The sequence below is a fragment of the Trachymyrmex cornetzi genome, unplaced genomic scaffold (genome assembly GCF_001594075.2).
Source record: "Trachymyrmex cornetzi isolate Tcor2-1 unplaced genomic scaffold, Tcor1.1 scaffold26, whole genome shotgun sequence".
Lineage (NCBI taxonomy): Eukaryota > Metazoa > Arthropoda > Insecta > Hymenoptera > Formicidae > Trachymyrmex > Trachymyrmex cornetzi.
In genome coordinates this window covers 1628694-1648999 of record NW_017297270.1, presented here as the reverse complement: position 1 = coordinate 1648999, position 20306 = coordinate 1628694, and the positions used below count along the sequence as shown (strand labels likewise).

Genomic DNA, 20306 nt, shown 5'->3' with positions numbered 1-20306 from the left:
TTTTTAGAAATTAATTATTACGTAGTATTGTAAAAAAACAATTATATCTAAACGGGATTAATAGGATGAATTCGTCAATTGGCGAAAAAAACCCGTCGATATGTCTATACACCGTTTGCCGAGTGCACGAAATTTACAAGTCTCTTTAGGCGCGCAATAACACGTGGCGAGAAAACTTAATGCAGTGTGACAGATGGCATGACGAAGATAGCGTGAAGAAGCGTTTCGATACGAGACGACTCTCGTTCCAGCTACAAACCGTGACACATTCTCCTGCGAAAATAATTGGGAGATTCCCTGATATTCAGCAAATCTCTGAGCTGATTAATGACAATAGGATTGACGTCCCATTATTTTGCGTGAAAACTCTGAAATTTTCATATGCAAAATCATCGAAGAATCCCTTTTTCAGAAGTTCTTCAAAAGTTGGTTGATGATTAAATTGGTAAATTTATTATACGACACGTAAGGTAAACGTCCCAGTGACCGGACATGTATTTACGTCCGGACAACTTACACAAAATTTATTATTAATCTCTCTCTAAGAAATGTTTTTTTAAATATAATATTATAATTTAATTGTAATTTTTGAATATAACTAAATTATAATAAATTATATTGTAATAAAAAGAGCATTTGAGGTTAATAATAATAAATCATGTGGAAGTGTCCGGACATAGATACATGTCCGGTCATTTTGGGACGTTTACCTTAATTATACGATAAATTTATCAATTTAATCATTAAAATCTGATAATTTCTTTATGAAATATAAAAAAATATCAAATTATAAATAGAAATCGAATTATACACGCAAAGACTCACCCTAATTGAGACGAACTTCAAAAATCGGTTGATCTTGTTCTGAAAGGAATAAAAGGAAGATAGATTTTGTTTTAATAACATTAAGGGAATACAAAAAGATCAATTATGACTACGTTTACGCGACTCGATTTACGCCGAAGTTATAACATCGATATTATGAAACTGGCCACAGTTATTCCATTCTTCAGAGGAATAACTATAATTGGCCAGTTTCATAACATTGACATTATAACTTCGGCGTAAATCGAACCGTGTAAACGTAGTCTATATCATTATAATCTGTATACAGATACAATACATCTGGAATTCTTTTTTCTTCTTTTCTAAAGATACAAAATATAATGTAAAAAATAATGTTTCATAAATTTGCGCGCGCGCACGCGTACGTGTGCATGTATGTGTGTGTTCATGCGTGGGTGCGTATATGTACAAATTTAAAGACTCCCAAATCATTAAATTATACACGGAATATTATTTTGGTTCACAAATGATGCAAAGATTCCAGCTAATGCTAAATATTCTTAAAATATTCGCAAAATATTCCTAAAATCCCAAAATAACGTTCCAAGAGTATCGCAGAATATTCCGAAATATTTATCGAATGTGAAAACAAAATTCAAATAATCATTAAATATTCCATACGTACATCGTTACATGTTCAGAGAATGTTCCATATACATAAATATTAATCAAAATTATAATTTTTCCAGAAATTCCAGGTCTGGTGGTCCCTGAATTAACTTTTAAACAAAATTGTACTGTTAAAAACGCACTTCAAGTATTTTCACCTTGGAGCCTAATTTTGAAGACTTATTTTACAGGAAAATATTTTTTTACTGAAATCCAATGAAATTAGTTATTGCACTATTTAGGAATTTATTTCTGCACATGAGAAATTAATTCCTGATACTAAAAAAGTAAACGAAATTAGATAAACGCAAATTATATTCAGCGTAAATTCAGTGTATGAAATAAGGGGAAAACTTACAAAAAACTCCTAAAAATGAATACAACTATATATAGCCCCAATGAAAACGTGTATTTATACAGAAGGCGATAACAGAAGCGTATGCTTAATCCGTGTATATTGGAAAAACATTCCTTAAATACGAAAAAAATTATATGTAGAGCACAAGCGAGATCGAACCGCGTGTCGTTTTCGATCACAAAGCACGTAGTTACTTGTCGCCTCCACTTCATAGATGAAATAGTGCGCTCTTTATATTTTTTCCATCTCATTCATATTTACGAGTTAATGCATCTCCGCCGCAGCTCTCTGCATACTGCTTGCGAGTGATTTTCGTGATACATATATACGAAAAATGTTCATACGATATTCTGAACAGTTCATTAATATTTGAATATTCTTTTACTGTTCCGGAATATTCGGCACATTGAGAATACAAATCGAACCTTTCATGAATAATTAGCGTTAACTGGGATCGTTCATGCCAATGTAAAATCAGTCAATACAGTCATCAGATTTGACGGGGAAGAGGGGAGAGGAGTGAAACGCGTGCGAATTCCGTTTACGAGAGGAACGCGGAGATGCACTGTCGTGAGTGCAAATGGACATCGGGTTGAAGAGAAGATGGTCGCGGTTGATATACGCATGTAAATCGGGGTTACTAGACGATACAGCAGCAAGATTTATTTGCGAGGGTCGTGGTAGCTGCAATGCCCCGCTGCCGTTGTTGCTGTCGCATCTGCCTGTACCACTGGTGATGATGGTGGCTTATCATCCTCGTGCCCCTGGGCTATTGGTTTTCCAGAGAGTAGTGGCGCGATCGCTTCCAGAATCCCTTGAAAAAACTTTTCTTCTTGGGAGCGTCGCTGCTGTCCGCGCACCCTAGAAACAGAAAAGCAACCGTCCGGGATGAGAACATTTACAGTAAATTCTTAACCGGCATTATTCGAATGGTCGAGTCTGTCATACTTATGATTTATGAAACCCACAATTATTATATTTGTATGGCAAGTGTTTTCCTTCTTTAAATGATACATTATAGATTTTCGCATTTATATAATCACTCATTGAGTTATATAAAGTCATTCACTATAAAGACATCTCTAAATACGATCGAAAAAAGGTTAGGTAGAAAACGAATCCTGTTTTTGAGAATAACAATTTTAAAAATTAAGAAATGAATAACACTTTTTTAGACATTAGCAGCCATTATCAAAATATGTATAAAAAGATAAAAGTGATATTATTTTATTAATGGAAATGTGCTTTTTTTTTTTAAAATTGAATTCCGGTGGAATCGCTGTTTTACCGATTTATATACGTACAATTTACAATACATACATACGATTTACGAAACATTGATAGATTGCTATATACTACTACATCAATATTACACTCTCACATAACATGAAATTTTCGTGCAATCTTTTCTCCTATACGTATTAAAACTCCTGTGTTTATTTTTGAAAGGATAATATTACTCTTCCATGTAATCCTTATCCTGGACTAAAGTCCATGGCACATACGAAAATGTAAGGCAATAAGACGCCGCGTAAGTAGTAAGCGAATCAGTCAATCACAGTAAAGAATGTAAGGTTATTGCTTTATGTTCTCTATTGTGCTTGGTTTCGTTTATTGCTTATGCCTTACGTTTTTTTTGTGTGTTTCCGGCTGAAGTTTATTTCATACGTACAAAATATATAACATTTTTATAAATTTAAAACAAATGTGTGTAGTTACGAGTCGATGCTAGAAATTGGTAATAAGACTATAATTTTCTAATTTTTTTTCATATACAACTGACTTAGTTGTCAACTGACTTTCCAACTAAGTGTCAACTGATTTTAAATAATTGAGTGGGTAATTTACCGTTTTTGCCTGATTACTGATTTGAATTTATCACTGTATATCGAAGATAACCCGAAAAGGAGTCGAAATGTCTACGAAATAAACTTGGTATTTTTAAACAAAACTATTGTGCATTATTTATCGCTATAATTCTCATTAGTCCTCGTCTGTAATTTTGGTTGACAATTTCGAGTTTTTCACATTTCAGATAATTCTATAATTGTGACTTAACTTAGAAACTTTTTCGAATTTATGATTCTTTTCTAAATTTTTCTAAATATTCTGGAAGCTGAAATAGGGATTAACCCACGATCGAGATCCATTCTTTTTGTTTCTTGACTTATTAAAAGGTAATGTCAAGAAACAAAGAGAAAAAGAGGAGAGAAAATAATAGAAAATGACATGTTGGAGCGGTAGGCCAATGAACGGTCGAGGGATGAAAGGAAGGAAGGAAGGAAGATAGGGCCCTGCTGTGGAAGAGAGCCGGTGCATGTGGATCAATACCGATAGTGTATATCCATAGGACGTAGAAACGTAGGCTCTTGGGTGTGTCCGATCTCTTACGCGCAGTATCCCGAGTGTTTGTCGTGCGCGTGTGATTCCCTATTCTCGCACGGCTTTTCCGAGCCCCCGTTTCTTACCCTCACCGTGGTCGATTCCTTCAAAAGGAACTTCAGTGCACGTTAAATCCTGACGTGAAACTCAATGAAGTCTCTGCTTCACTCACTCACGTGTCATTCTCGCGTAGCCATCAGCTGATGGAGCGGTGGACGCCTTGCGTCCCAAATGCGGAAAAATTTACTATTTCAAGGCCAGTATTTACAGTTGATTTTTATACTTAAGACTATCTTAAGTACAATTTTAAAATGTCACGATCCAATAAGAAGGCCATATTAACATCTTAAGACATTACTTAAGACTTTACTTAAATTCTTGAATAAGAATGGACTCTGAATACCGATCTATGGACTTTGTTTCAGAAAATTGCAAGACTTGTGATACTTTTTTTGAGAACAGAAGATACAAACTCCTTGATTCAGTCGAGTGAAAGTAATTTTGGAATCGAATTAAATCGTTTGTTATTAGTAAATTTGTAAAGAGTGCTACGAGACTTATAATATCAATTCCTTATTTATGGTACAATAATGCCGAAAGTAGTGATAAAACGGAATTCCAGACATCGATTATCAAAATGTTAGATAGTCAAGAATAACCGCATAGACGATTACTGTATTTTCGAGAATTTATGCTTAAAAATACATTATTTAAATTGTTTTTTTTTTAGTAATAAATTCTTCATTAGCGGATTAAGAATTATATAATGTCATGAAACATTAAACTAATTATTCTTTTTTATTTTTTAAAATTATGTTTAGAATACGTATACATATAAAAATAGACTATTCCATAAAATTCAAACTCAATTTTTAATTTTTGTATTTTTATTTTTATAAATTTTGGATAGTAAATATTTGAACATTTCAATGTTTAAAATCTTAACAATAAAATTTTTACAATATGAGAATCTCATCCTTGTATGTAGACCTAAACGCAGTTATATAGAATGACTTACTATTATTGGACGCGTTCCAAGCAGGTCAAGCTATTAATATTTTCTTACTTGAAAATCCTCGCGTTTATGCGCCATCCAAAAGTAATAAATAGAAAAATTTTGGAAAATTTTTTAACATTCAGAAAGTGTCGAATTTTAAATTAATTTGGAATTCACTCAATACAATCTGCATTACACAACTTAATTAAAAGTGTAAATAAAAAGATCCTACAAATTCTACGGAATGTTATGAAATTATCGCTATCTGAGCTATCGCAGGTTATCGATAAGATATGTCAAGTGTACAGGAAATACAATAATTTTATCTATATTCAATGTTAGAAAATAAATACGTAAAAGAAAAATTACATTTACATTCTATATATAATATTTAAAATAATAATAGATATATAAATCCTTAAAGAGTGATTTTCCAACAATTTTAATGAACAATAATTTTTATTTACGATTTGCAGTAAAAAATATCAAAAGGTAATGACTTCATTTATTAAATTATAAATACTGTTAAATATACATACAATAAAAAATATATAATTTTTATATTTATAGAAAATAGTTCTGTCATTCAAAGATTTGTTATAAATCCAAAATTAAATATTACACCTAATTCTGTTCTTAATTTTATAATAGATAACATACTGAGTCAGTTAAATCGTTACAGATTTATGTCTCGGAAACAAAACATTTTAAAGAAAAAGGTTTCATATAAAAGTTGTATGGTTTGGAAGAGAGACATAAGATGGTGCCATTGATTTGACCTTGGAGAGTTGTTTGAAAATCACGTAAAGATCATCAATTTCTTAAGTGAAAGCCCATACATTTTATTGCATATTCTTATAGCTATAATAAAATATTTTTTCATTAAATACTTTTTCGAGTTATAAGGCTTGAAAGTTACAGTGCCGCCGATATTAGCGTAAAAATGAATTTTTAGTGCAAAAATGAAAATAAGAAGAACAACTTTCAATGCCTTAAGCTTGACATGTGCTATCTAGGTTATGATCCTGAACAACATTCAAGAGATTTTAACCGTTGGTCGGATACTTTTAATAATGCTAATACCGGCGACACTGTAACTTCCAAACGTTATAACTCGAAAAGTATTTAATGAAAAAACATTTTATTATAGTGTTTTGGAAAGTTCTCGAGGTAAGCTATAAGAATATGCAATAAAATATATAGAGTTTCATTTAAGAAATTGATGATGACCTTTACGTAATCTTCAAACAGCTCCTCAAGGTCAAACCAATGGCATCATCTTGTGTTTCCCTCCAAATCAACAACTTTTGTATAAAATATTTTTCTCTAAAATGCTTTAACTGACTCACCTTATATAATAGACAATATATAATAAATTAATAATAATATTAATTATTATTATTATATTGATATCCGGAAAATCGTTTTACTTCGAAAAGTGATTGAGGATTCAAAAAGAAGGAAAAAAAGTTATACAAACATAGATCGAGAAATAAATTGTTTCCGAGTCATAACGATATTTATGTTTAAAAAATCGTAATTTATTTTTCATAATCATAATCATAATAATGATTTATTTCATAGTGTTATAATATAAATAACTTCGAACTCTATTTTTGCGTTACCCAGGATGCACCACGTGGAGGCATAATTCACGCTTGGCGCTTTTTCTTTTTTTTTATTTTTAACTTTATTTTTAATTTTTTTTTAATTTTTTGGTATTTGTAAATACGATAACATTACTTTTTAGAATCAAGGATAAACATAAACAGGTATTTAAATCGAATTAAATAAGATGGTTTTTTAACACAGAAGTGATTATAATTCCGAAACGTCTTATTTCCGGACCTATGTTTATATAGCTTTTTTCTCTTATTTTTGGGTCCCAAATAACTTCCCGAAGTACTGTAGTCGATTTTCTGGACATCCTGTATATTATTATATTATGTATATATTAAATAAATTAATTCTAACTTAACTTTTTTGCATTACATTGCTCTATCTTTAATAATTTGATTTTTAATAAATTTTTATAATTCGTATCACATCGTTAAAGTTATTGGTATCTTTTCATAATTTAAGTTGCGACGATCGTTCGTGATACGTTGACATAACGGGAGTGATCACGAGCTCTCATTGAATGTCTCGATGCGCGGGGACGATGTAACTTTATGCACATTAAAAAGCAGGCCTCCGTAAGCACTCGTTTCCAAAAATAACCGGTGAATATTAATAGACGCGTTAGATCCACAGCGGAGGAGAAACGAAGAAGTGAGCGTGTCGAGAGAACCGTGATATTTTGGAGTACCTACACACCATGATCCTATAGTTATTTCATGCCACGATACGCACTAAATTCGGTTATGGACCAAATATAAAAACAGGTTGTACGATTATATCGACGAAATAGGAGAGCTTCCTTGATTTTCTTCTAGTGATTAAGATTAGGGATAGCTACAAATCACATATTTTGTATTTAGCAGAAAATATAATAAAGAACAATCGTAATTTAATAAAAAAAACAACTTTTTCAAATCCGAGAAAGAAAATAATCATTTTTTATACTTTTTTAATATTAAATATAACATTGGATTCTAGTATGCTTTATTACATAATAATTTGAAAAACTTTAAGATTAAAAATTTCTAACATATATACTTCATCACGCTACAGTTATTGTCCGTAACGCGTATTGTGCATAAATTTTATTTCTTTTAAAATGAAATATGTTGACAAATGCTTTTCAATCCCATTAAAAAGTTTGTTATAAAGATTAAAATTAATAAGATTTTCGTTACAGTTATAATAAACATCTGATTCATTATACCATAGAGAGATTGTAAATTAGGCCATTTAAGTTCTCCAACTAAAAAAAGAGGAAGGGAGTCACATATTTTTTAATACAGAAGTTTTTGATCTTTTAAATAATAAATAAAAAAATGTAAGAAAAAGAATGTACTGGAAATACAAAAAAAAATGTTCTTTTTTCCATAACATCGATTAATTGACATTAAAATTATGTCGCACAACATATAATCTAAATAGTATAATTTATGAACATTTCATACTCTTATATGTAAATGATACAATAAAATTTCATTTTTTTAGTTCCAAAATGTACTTTAAATTTCATTTCTTCATATGACTATATAGTTTTTCAAAATTCTTATTCAAAATTATTTTATTATCTTTTGTTTGCAATTAAATTAGTGTCTCCAATTAGATTAATTGAAGACCCTTCTTTTCATAAGATTTAAGCTATTTTAATAATTTATTTAAAGAAAATTAACGGTCAAAAAAATTTGAAAAAGCTCAAATTTCAAGAATGCTTGCATATTAATCATAAATTTATTCTCAAAAGATTAAGTTTCTATATTAAATAAAAAGACAGAAGAACCTTTCTAAGAAATTTATTCCAGTTAAAAATTTTAAATATTCTATTTATAATTTTAGAGAAAAGTTTTTAAGTCAAATTCATATTGAATGTCAAAATGACTATAAAAACTTAATTCTTGTTTTAGCTAAGCTTCTTAATTATAACGCTTATTTCATTTTATATGTAATATCTGTATTAAATCTTTGTTGAAATTATGTATGCTATATGTAACTTTTCGGTGACTTACAATTTCTAAATATTCATTTTCATTTTTTCGAAAAACTACAATTATAAAAATATTTTATTTAAGCCAAATAAAATCAAGCTCATTTTTTAATTCTCTTTTAAATAATTATATTTAATATTGACAATGATGCTCTTTATAGTATTAAAATAATTGATTCTTTAAGATCGTCTTAAGTACAATCTTAAGATATCATAAACCAACCAGAGAATTGTATTAGCATCTTAAAATATTATTTAAGACGGTCTTAAAATAAAAATGGATACCGGCCTATGAGGTTTGTATTAAGTCTCATTAAAGTATCACATTCACGGAGCGACGGATTGCTATATTATTTCGCTGAAGGAGCGGATTATGACACCGAGAGATTTCCAGGAGGCGAACATGCTCGGCTATTTTCGAATTGAACTCTATTGCTGAAAAGAAACAAAAAAGAAAGAAAGAGAAAGAGAGCAAATAAGAAGTAGTCGAAATATTATCCACGAGGATCTGCGATGAAAATGAATCGGACGGACAATTTTGTCGCGCAAGGCTGTATATCGCTGTGATCCTTTAACTTCCTAACACTGAGATTAAAAATTTGTAGTTTCTTGCTAAGAGAAAAAGCACATTAACTCTTAGTATACATGATGATTTTCTGATTCATATGATGGATCATTCGTGTCCTGAATTTATTTTTATTATTTTAATAAATATACAAAAATTATTAAGTAATTCTATAATATATGTATAATTACATATAATTTATATCTTTAAATTTACATCTTTAGAAAGTATTTATAGAAGACTGTGTTTAAAAACATTCTATATAAATTATATATACACTGTTGGAAAAAAAATGTGTCAAATTTAATATAAATTGCATGTCCCAAATGATCTATTCAAATTTTTGGTTTAATTTAACATAAGTTATAAGATGAATATGTTAGAAGCTTACTTAAGCTTACTTAAAAGTTTACTCAAATATTATTTAAAAGAATGAATACAAAAAAGGTAATATTGATACAGTTGATAAACAAATCGTAAAAGCATACTTTTTCAGTAAAATTACATTTATGATATATTAAATCCATATTTTATTCATTCTTCCTAAAATTTACGTTTTAAAACATTATTTTTATGTTACTTATTCATTTATTCATAAATTGTGTCATTTTGATATTAATTAAGAAACGAAAATCAATTTAACACAAAATCCTTAAATAACATAATTATATTATGTTAAATTAACACTCGAACATGTTAAAAAATTCAGTTAGTATGTTGTTGAGGACAGTTGCAATGACGTTTTAAATTAAGATAATTCATCTTTACGATCTGAACATTATGATTATTACATTTTTGTCTGAAGCAGGATTTTTTGGTTTGGGAACTAATTGACAATTACATTCTTAAACATTGAAGTTTGAGGCTGCATCCGTTGCACATTTGAATAAAATCTAATGCGGTCTTGGTTTTTATACCTATTGGATTATTGTTTTTACTTTGCTCAAAGTGAGCCGAAACGTTTGAACTCATTGTAAAAGCAAACTAATGAAGACATGAATATATTTTATAAGATTATGATTTCCCATTATTTTTAAATATTTATGTATCTTTTTATTCAACACAAACGACAAGAACGTGAGTGAACCATTTCCAACACAAATACACACTGTTTTTTACCGTATAATTAATTACTTAATTCTTCTAGTTTACAAAACAAGAAGAAATGTGCAGGACACGAATGATCCAACCATATGTACATATTAAGGATTAAAGATTGCTTCAAAATCCTTGTTCAAGATGTCGATATCCAATGATATTAATACATTTACATATAATGGTATTTTATTATTACTGTCTAATAACCTATATTACAAAACTTCCTGCGCCTTCGAACATAGAGCGCACACCGTAAAAAGTGATGTGTTTTATTCTTGTCCCCATGTTTTAAACACTTAAAGATGTTTTAATTTTAAAACACTATACGCTTTAAATACAAATACGTGTTTTGTCTATTGAACAAGTTTAAAACTAAAACATCTTTAAGTATTTAAAAAATGGAGACAAGAATAAAACATTTTAATATCTTAAAATTAAACACTTGTTTTTTCAGTGCATTTTATATATTATTAGTATCTAATTAGTCATTTTATTTTTAGATTTACAAAATAAATTGAATTACAAATGAATTGAACATTAAATTAGGAACAGTAGTCCAAGTCGACAAAGAATATAGATTATGCAAAAAGATTAAAAAATCATAAACCTTGCTAAAACTTTATATTTGAAATATTATAATTAATATAAAAAAATAAATATGTAACTTACCGGCATAAGGACCAGAGGGTAAATTACTATCTTTGCTACCCTTTCCATCTTTGCCACCGCTTCCTGCAACAGCAAAGAATAATCGAAATTACGATAAGTTATAAACATACAAATATAAAATATGTAGAATATATGTATACAGAATTTATTTATACATGCATGCATATTGTATATGTGTATGTATACAAGAAGAGTCACTTAAAATAGACCATTTAAATAATACTCGTGTTTAGTAACAGTAAAATTTAAAATGTAGTATATTCTATCGAATCGCTTTAGAGTACGTATTGATGCTTAAAAATACTGTTTTGAACATGTAATAATATGGTATATCTAAAATAGTAAGTTAAAGAAATGATTTTTTTATTTATAAATAAATGATTTTTTTCGTAACCGACTTCGAATGACATATCATTGTATGCCTTTCATTGTTAAAATGTTTTATTCTGAAAGAAATAAAAAACATCTCATTCCATTTAAAAACATGTTGGCGACCTTGAAATGTCCTTATCCTTCCTAATTACAATCAAAATCTCTTCGGATTTCTCCCTTGAAATCAAACAGATTTCTGTCGTTTGAAGTTTTTTTTTCTTTTGTTAACAATAACAAAGTTATTATTAACAAAATAAATTATCATAAGGTGACTTGTCTTGAATACCTTCTTTCTGTATATGTATATGTATGTGTATGCATTTTGTGTGTGTGTGTGTGTGTGTGTGTGTGTGTGTGTGTGTGTGTGTGTGTGTGTGGTGTGTACATATATATAAAGTAACGAGTGGCTTGCCGCTCGGTGTGATTGATTCGTAATCCATGTAGATCCGGTTCAATCCCACCTGCGCCCGCATACGCGATTTTTCGTGTTTAAGGAACCGAAAATGGCTCCATCTGATGATTAAAAAACTTTTGATCACCAGCGCCGTTCGGATCCAGTGTTAAACTAGGTCCCATATATCAGTGGATATATGTATGGATCCCCTAGACTGGGTTGGACATTAGGCTAACAACCTAATTCCGGAAAAAATCCATTGTTACTGAAACTTTATTAGAGGTCCTCCACACAGGAGTTAAAGAAATATATATAGGTGTTCCGTAATTCCTTCGACTACGCTCGTGGGCAGGTAGAGTGGACTAAACTGAGTCGAAAAGTCCTCTACCATTTTGTAATTTTCGCAATAATTAATAAAATATTAATTACTAAAAGTTGCCGAATATTGATCTTCAATAATTTTTTTCTCAAATACTATCAACTTTACAGCAAGAGACAAAAATTGTTTATTTTCTTCTCATAGAACTCTACGAATTTTTTCAGAATTTTTTATCAATTTTTTTTTTAGTACTGTATTTTCTTATTTTTACCAACACGAGAAAATACGGCATTAAAAAATTCTGAAAAAATTCTCAGAATTTTATGAGAAGAAAATAAACAATTTTTCTTTTACAGTTTTTCTGTAAAGTTGATAGTATTTGAAAAAAAAATTATTGAAAACTAATATTCGGCAATTTTTAGTAATTAATATCTTGTTAATTAATTACGAAAATTGTAAAATAGTGAAGGACTTTTCAATTCAGTTTAGTGCGCTCTACCTGCCCACGAGCGTTGTCGGATGAATTACGGAACACCTTGTGTGTGTGTGTGTATATATATATATATATATATATGTGTATACAGGGTGTTTGATAATTAATGGAAAATCTTTTGCATAGGGGCAAAATGGACTAAAATGAAAAGAAAAGTCCTTTGCCATTTTCCAATTTTCGTAATAGTTAACAAGATATTAATTACTACAAATTGTCGAAAATTAGTCTTCAATAATTTTTTACTCGAATACAGCTTTACAGAAAACCTGCGAGAGACAAAAATTGTTTACTATATTCTCATAGAGTTCTAAGAATTTTTTCAGAATTTTTTATCAACTTTTTAGTATTACATTTTCTTATTTTTACCAACATGAGAAAATACGGTATTAAAAAATTCTAAAAAAATTCTGAAAACTTTATGAGATGAAAATAAACAATTTTTGTCTCGTATAGTTTTTTTGTAAAGTTGATAGTTTTTGTAATAAAAGCAGAATTTATTACCAACTTCCATTATTCAAGTACCTACAAATCTATATACATTATCTAATTATAATGATCCAATAATAAATTAAATATAGAATTAATATATTAGAAAAGTTAAAAAAATGCGTTGATGAAACAACATGACAATCGAGCAAAAGGGAAATCATGCAAAGCTTTTTCATACAAAGTAAAGGCGCATTCCGTTAAGATTAGCAATTGTAAAAAAACACAGTAATCGAAGGTAAGTGGGTAAATGTGTAATAGCGCAATGTATATGTTACCCAACGAACGTGGAAGTTGGATGAGTTAGTTGAGATAAGGAGCGATAATACATTACATCAATTATTCGAAACGGAACGGCTACTTTATTCGTAGTAGGTGTGTCTTCTATTTTAAAATCCCGTTTCACAACACACACACACACACACACACATCGTGAAATGGAGATGAATATATATTTAATAATGGATATATATTTAAAAATATAGGAAAAGATATAGAATATATGATTACAAGATTCAAAATATTTTAAATAATGTTAAAGAAAAAACTTATTGGATCATACATGTGAGCATACAACTAATAGGAAATAGAAGCTTTTAACAGTCGAAGCTGGATCTTAAGTGCTTAAATTCGATATTACATATCATTAAAATTACACGCCGAATTGATTTTTTGGACTTTTTCGCAATCCTGACAGAATTATAATAGTAATATACTAATTTGATGCTTATAGGCATCTTGGAAAGATCTTAATAATACTAATAAACTTATTAAAATCTGTAAATAATTTTATATATTGCAAAAAATATGACCTCGGTCGGATAACCGAACACAAATTTCCCGCTTGCTGTGAACGGTGTCTTCACACTTATAATTTTTACGGTAATATTTTTCGCAATAAAATTATTTACAGATTTTAATAAGTTTATCATCATTATTAATCTTTCAGCGAGCGCGCACGTGTTCTCCGTACATACGCGGCGGTTTTATGAAGGGGATACAGGAAAAATCTATTTTCTGAGTCTCGGCTTCCCAAGGTATTTCTTCAGTGTCTTTCGGGCCGTCGATTCACTCCGGTTGCGTTCTGTTAGCGTATGTTGTTTACGTAGAATCAATTTTTAAGATATCAGGACATTTTTTCAGAGAAATGTTCCTGTGGAGAATACACAGGAATCGCTCGATGCCGGTGAAAAGCGAGGGAGGTGCAAGTTGTGCAAAAATACAGCCACCATCCTCAAATGCAACAAATGTTTTCATTTTGTTTGCAAAAAACATTCGACGACAATTATTATTTGCAATAATTATACTACGACTGAAAACGCATAAAACTTTTTTTTATTAGTTCATTTTCTAATAAAAGGTAACACTTATTTTTTAAATAAATGATTATTTAGATATAGATCATAAACTTTCATCGCATAATGCTTATTTGACGATATTATGCTTTAATCTTTCGAATTTTCGGTCTTATTCTATGATGTTCTCTGTATACGGCGCGCCCGCTCCCGTTATGAAAGGGCGCGCGTCCACTGGAAGGTTAAGATCCTTTTAAAATGCCTCAAATTATTATATTATTAGTGTAGTTCTGTCGTTTTAAAAAATCCGACAAATAATTCGGTACACAATTTTCATGATGACATATATAGTATCGAATCATTTAAGCACTTAAGATCCCAGCTTCGACATCAAGATGTATACCTCTATGATTGGTTCAAGATGTCGTATATCTCTCTGTGATTAAATACGTGGACTGGTGTGGACCACACCTTATTTTGAGCATGCGTATATCTTTGGCAAATTTTTGGCAGCAGTTAAAGAGGCAGAGTCAGTCTAGTGTAATATATAGAAGTCTGTGTTTTGCTCACTTTAAGTGCGTTCGCCTTGCACGCTCACACGCTGTTAAAGCCATGGCACATAGAAAAACTTAAAAAGACATAAGACTTAAGTAATAAGCAAATCGACCAATCACAGTAGAGATCATAAGACCACAATGTGAGCAGTAGCGAATCTATATGTACATGTTGATTTCCTTACCGCTTAAGTCTTACGTTTTAAGTTTTTCTATGTACCATGGCCTTTAGCATTATTGCATCCTTGTTGTCTATCAAATATTAAACAAGGACAAATAATGCTTACAAATGCAAAACGAATACCTTTTCTCGCATGCATACATCGCTGTGAGCTCGATCACTAGCGTACTCTTACGATAGAAGCTGCAACGATACGTACATTTTCCGATTCCTTTTCACTGATCCTTTTGTATTAGTTTAAGAAATATACATTAAAGCGTCTTCTTTTTTTTTTTAGTATTGGTAATCGCTTTTGACTGATGATCACTGTTTTTATTTAAAGTGCAGCGGCATTCAGTATAATAGTTTATTGTATTAGCTGATTTATGTTTTAAAGTAGTGTTTGAATTTAACAGAACTTATCGCTTGTTATCTTTTTTTATTCGCTCATTATCATCTAATAATAAGACTAAGCACTTATTTAATTGTTTGAATAAAGAAGATATTATTCTAATACTTAATAAAGTTTTAGTTAGTTATCATTGTTCTATATTAAAAGCATTACATAATTACTATATTTATAATATAAATTTAATATTAAATATATTTAAAGTATTGACTTAAATATATGGTAAGTATACAATGCTTTTAATATAAGATAATGATTAACAAACTAAAGATTTATTAGAATAATATCTTCTTTATTCGACAAATCAAATAAGCGCTTAGTCTTACCTTCTCTCTTATTATTAGATAATAAGTGACAAGTTTTAAATTCAAACAAGCGTATTAAGTTTGTATTACACTATTGTACTACTTTAAGGCATACGTTATGCAGTACAATGAACTATTACATTGAATATTATTGCACTTCGAATAAGAATTACAGTCCTGCAGTTAATACCAACTAGAAGTAACATAATATTAGTGTTATAATTCGACAATGTAACTGTTATGTAAGACCATGTATTATATTAATTTAGGTAAAACTTTACATTAGGGGATACCTCTTTCTCCGATAACCTTAACCTTAACCTTGATATTATGTTGCCAAGGTCATGACCCTGAGTAACCTTCAACAAGTTTTAGTCAATTGTTATTCGTTAAAAAGTTATCAGCAAAAAATTTATTGAATACATCGCTTTCCCCCCCCTGCCTAGAGGCGTTCGACTTTCAATAGAAAGTAAAGAATTTTATTAATAAATAATTAAGTCCCTTCGTATGTGGAAAGTCGAGTGCCCCTAGGCAATGGGGAGGTGGGGTGAACCTCGTTTCGTCTAGAAAGTCGTACTCCCCTAATCAGTCCACCCCATACTTCCCCTGTATCTAGAGTTATCCAACTTTTCACAAAGCGGAGAAAAATTACTTTGAGTGTTAATAACTTTTTAACAAATAACGAGCAACGATTAAAATCTATTAGAGGTTATTTAGGATCATGACTTTGACGACATATGCCAAGGTCAAAGTCTTTGGAGAGGGGTCCGCTAATGTAAAGTTTTACCTAAATTTCGGTTCCATATAATACGTTTTTCCTATTGTTGCAATTTTAATGATCAGCAGTATATAATTAAGTTAATATTCTGTGTAAGAACTTAATAAAACATTATATTTTCATTTTTTTTATAACATTGATATTTTCAAAAAATCCGAAATATTGTAGTTTGAGGTGAATAACGTTGGAAAGATAATAACAAAAAAAAATAAATGATTAGTCACTCGATAATTTTATTTAAACATTAACAATTTTAGGAGTATCGTGTGGCTCCGTGTGAGAACGACGGACTCATAATCGACAGGTCGCGAGTTTAAATTCCGTATCCTGTATATACAAAAAAATTTCATAATTCGTACTAACTTAACAGAAGTAACAGAGAAACTCTTTATATCTAAGTGACCTTTTGATTAAGTTTAAACATATAGGTACTGATATGGTCCTACCTATTCTTCCCATTACAACTACTTATTACTATTTGACAATTTTAAACTTTTGAATTTTTTAAAATTCGAACGTGCATTCTGAAAATTTTTAAAAATTTCCAAACATGATTCTTGATAACTAAAAAATCAATGATCTTTTTTTTAATTTTTTGTGAATTAGAAAAAGAAAAAAAATTATAATAAAAAAATGTTTTTTATTATAATTTTTACCACTGTCACAGTAGTAAGAATAAAAGACTAAAAGTTAGTGAAAATGTTTCTTTCATTGAGGCTTAACAATCAACTCTAATTTGATGTGCGGACACTTTACATATTTTGTTATACCCATTACGCAAATTTTTGACTAGGAAAATTCCCTTTTTTTTTGTCATGCTAGTACATCATGCACTAGATGTTTGATTGACCGAGTATGACGAGATAGTGCGCCGGTAACTTGTTGGAGATACGGTATCAGCTGCAATTTTGCAAGGTTACCTCGCTAGGGGTTGGAAATAGTGAGAGTGGTCGAGGACAATGACACGTACGCTCACCAACATTAGTCGTCCGGGGAAAGGAGGTGGTAGTGGTAGTAGCGGTTAGTAGTGGTGGTAATGGTGATGGTGGTAGTTGTTCACCCTCTGAATAAATCAATAAGTCCAGCCGATGCACGCTGTTCAACAGAATGGAATCAGAATACAAAAATTTCAAGTTGCTGGCTAGTGAAAAATTATTAATTTTCACGAGCCAGCAAATTGAGATAGAAAAGGTATACCTTCTCTATCTTTTTAATATTTCCACTCGTCCTGTTTAATAATTCCAAAAATCAAAGTCACGCAGCTATCATATATTTTCCTAAGGACATTGTATGTCCTAAGACACACACGAGACATTTTTTAATAAATAATAAAAATAATCAATAATAAATGATTTATTGAAACTGTATAATGTGAATACACAACAAGTAAGGAACAATGTTCATAACGGTCGAAGTTGGATCTTAGATACTTAAATATTTTCGTGTGAATCTATACTATATTCTATATATGTAATAATTTGAATTGCGCACCGAATAAGAAGAGTATTCAGTTTATATGCATACTTCAATTTATATGCATACAAATTTTAATCTTGTCATTTACGATGTGTAAATATGTTGGGAAAAGAGGGAAAAGTTGTACCTAAATTAGGAAGGGTAAATCGTTTACAAAAAGATTACTTTTTAAAGTTTGCCCGGGAAAGATTAAAACCTGAGCAAACGCGTGCGACTTATTTTTTGCAATATGTTGGGCTTAGCTAACGTTCAAAGAATTGCGGTATAACTTATTCATACTTTCTTTCTCTCATTCTATCAGGACAAAATTTAATGTGATACATGTGATGAAATAAGATACGAGGCTGTCATATTAAACGAATTTTACGTAATCTTTTTAAGTATATATATATAACCATTCTCGCGGCTGTATGTACATATTGATTCCGATGCATGTACGCCTTATGAGCGTTTATGAATAAAATAGGGCGCTCTCGGTCGCGCAATTTCCGGACCCGCAAAGAGAAACGCGCGCGCACGCCTATCATCATGTATTTGGTCCTGTTGAAAGATTGCAGAGAAGACACATTATTTGTGACGAAGAGGATACGATGTTGGAAATGAAATTCAAAGCCAAAAACAACAGATTTAATTAATAATCATACTTAATTATGCTTTTCCTCAAATCAAGTTCCATGAAGAGATCTTACTATTATCGAGAATTAATTTTTTTAATAGTAAATCTAAAAGATATATAAAATATATGTCGATATGTTTTAACTTATTTAGGGTACATTTCAAAACATCCTCTCCGAGGAAAATTTTACTCGAAATATATAGTACACGTAACATATACTACAGCATATAGAGTAAAATCTTCTTCGAAGAGGACGTTTTGGAATGTAGTCTCGGAATCGTCGTTTAATAAATGCCTCTTTAACAAACGGAAAAGGGCAAGACTGATGTAAATAATAATAAAAGTTTCTAAGTATGGAAAGAATCTTTTTTTTTAATTTTCTTTTATATAATAATGACATAATTGCATTTTGTATGATACATGGAGATTGTGCACCGCATATCTGCGATGCATTGACGTTGAAAACTGCTATAAACGTACAGCGGAAAACGCATGATGGCAACTCCTCGATATCGTAGTCGAGTTGCGGCAGCTGTCACACTCGCGACGCGTGGGATACCCTTAAAATTTATTCTATTTATAGGACACATCGCTATGGCGTGGCGGGCGAACTGCTGAAAATATGATTGTCATCGCGATGCGATCGAGATAGAGATTCGTAAGAATATATATATATATATACTTGTAACCAATACCGATGACTATGCCGAACCACACAAATATGCCAAAGAAACATCGCTAAACGAAACTTGAGAAATATTTTAAAGTTGAGATATGTGTTTAGGGCGGTCAATAATTCATGAATATAACGATTTTTAACAATTAATCTTTAGAAATAATAATAAGTAAAATAGAAAGTTCTTGATCTTACTGTGTTCGACAGATTGTATTTTATTTCATGACTGTCTGGTTAGCCGTGACACAAATTCTGTTACTAAGAAAAATGGAGTAATTTCATAACCAAGATAAAAAGGAGCATAGTATGTATACTCCTTTTATTGTACTGACCAAATTACAACATAAAAATAATCATAACTATTAAAAATGTCTATCTTTTGTCTTCCAAAATTTTTTCAAATAGTCAGGTTTCAATACTGAGAGAAAAAAATAGTTGTAATTATCATAACTTAACTATTTTATAGGCATTTTTTGGGACATATATACATATATATCTATTTTAACCATGCAAATATAGTCAATTGTGCTATTAATATAATCACACACACTATTTGAAAATCTTAAGTTTTTAAAAATTTATTTTCTAATGTTATTATTACCACATAAATAGTAAGCGAATGTTAAAAAGTATTTATTATTTATTCGCTATAATTGCATTTGTTAAATAACAATGTTTATTATAGAGATTGGGTGAAGCATATTTCTACGCCTTTCGATATAAAAATAATATTAACTTTTTTCTGTGCATCGTGTATATTGCTCGAATCAAAATTCTAAATAGCAGATAGAACATTTTGAACATCAAAATTATACGTATTAAGCATTAAAAAATTTTATGTCAAAAAT

At 30.1% G+C, this 20306-nt stretch overlaps 1 protein-coding gene across 3 annotated transcripts in view; it reads right to left on the bottom strand.

Annotated features, from left to right (window-relative positions):
- Window positions 1–1552: 1552 nt before the first annotated feature.
- LOC108761710 (uncharacterized) overlaps window positions 1553–20306 on the bottom strand; it is a 149878-nt gene continuing 131124 nt past the window's right edge. For all 3 annotated transcript variants that reach the window (XM_018508401.1, XM_018508403.1, XM_018508402.1), the window contains exons 12-13: window positions 11126–11188; window positions 1553–2674 (exon numbers count right to left, since the gene is read on the bottom strand). In XM_018508401.1, coding sequence (XP_018363903.1) covers window positions 2583–2674; window positions 11126–11188 — 155 coding nt within the window. In that variant the 3' untranslated portion in view covers window positions 1553–2582. The remainder of the gene's footprint in view (window positions 2675–11125; window positions 11189–20306) is intronic.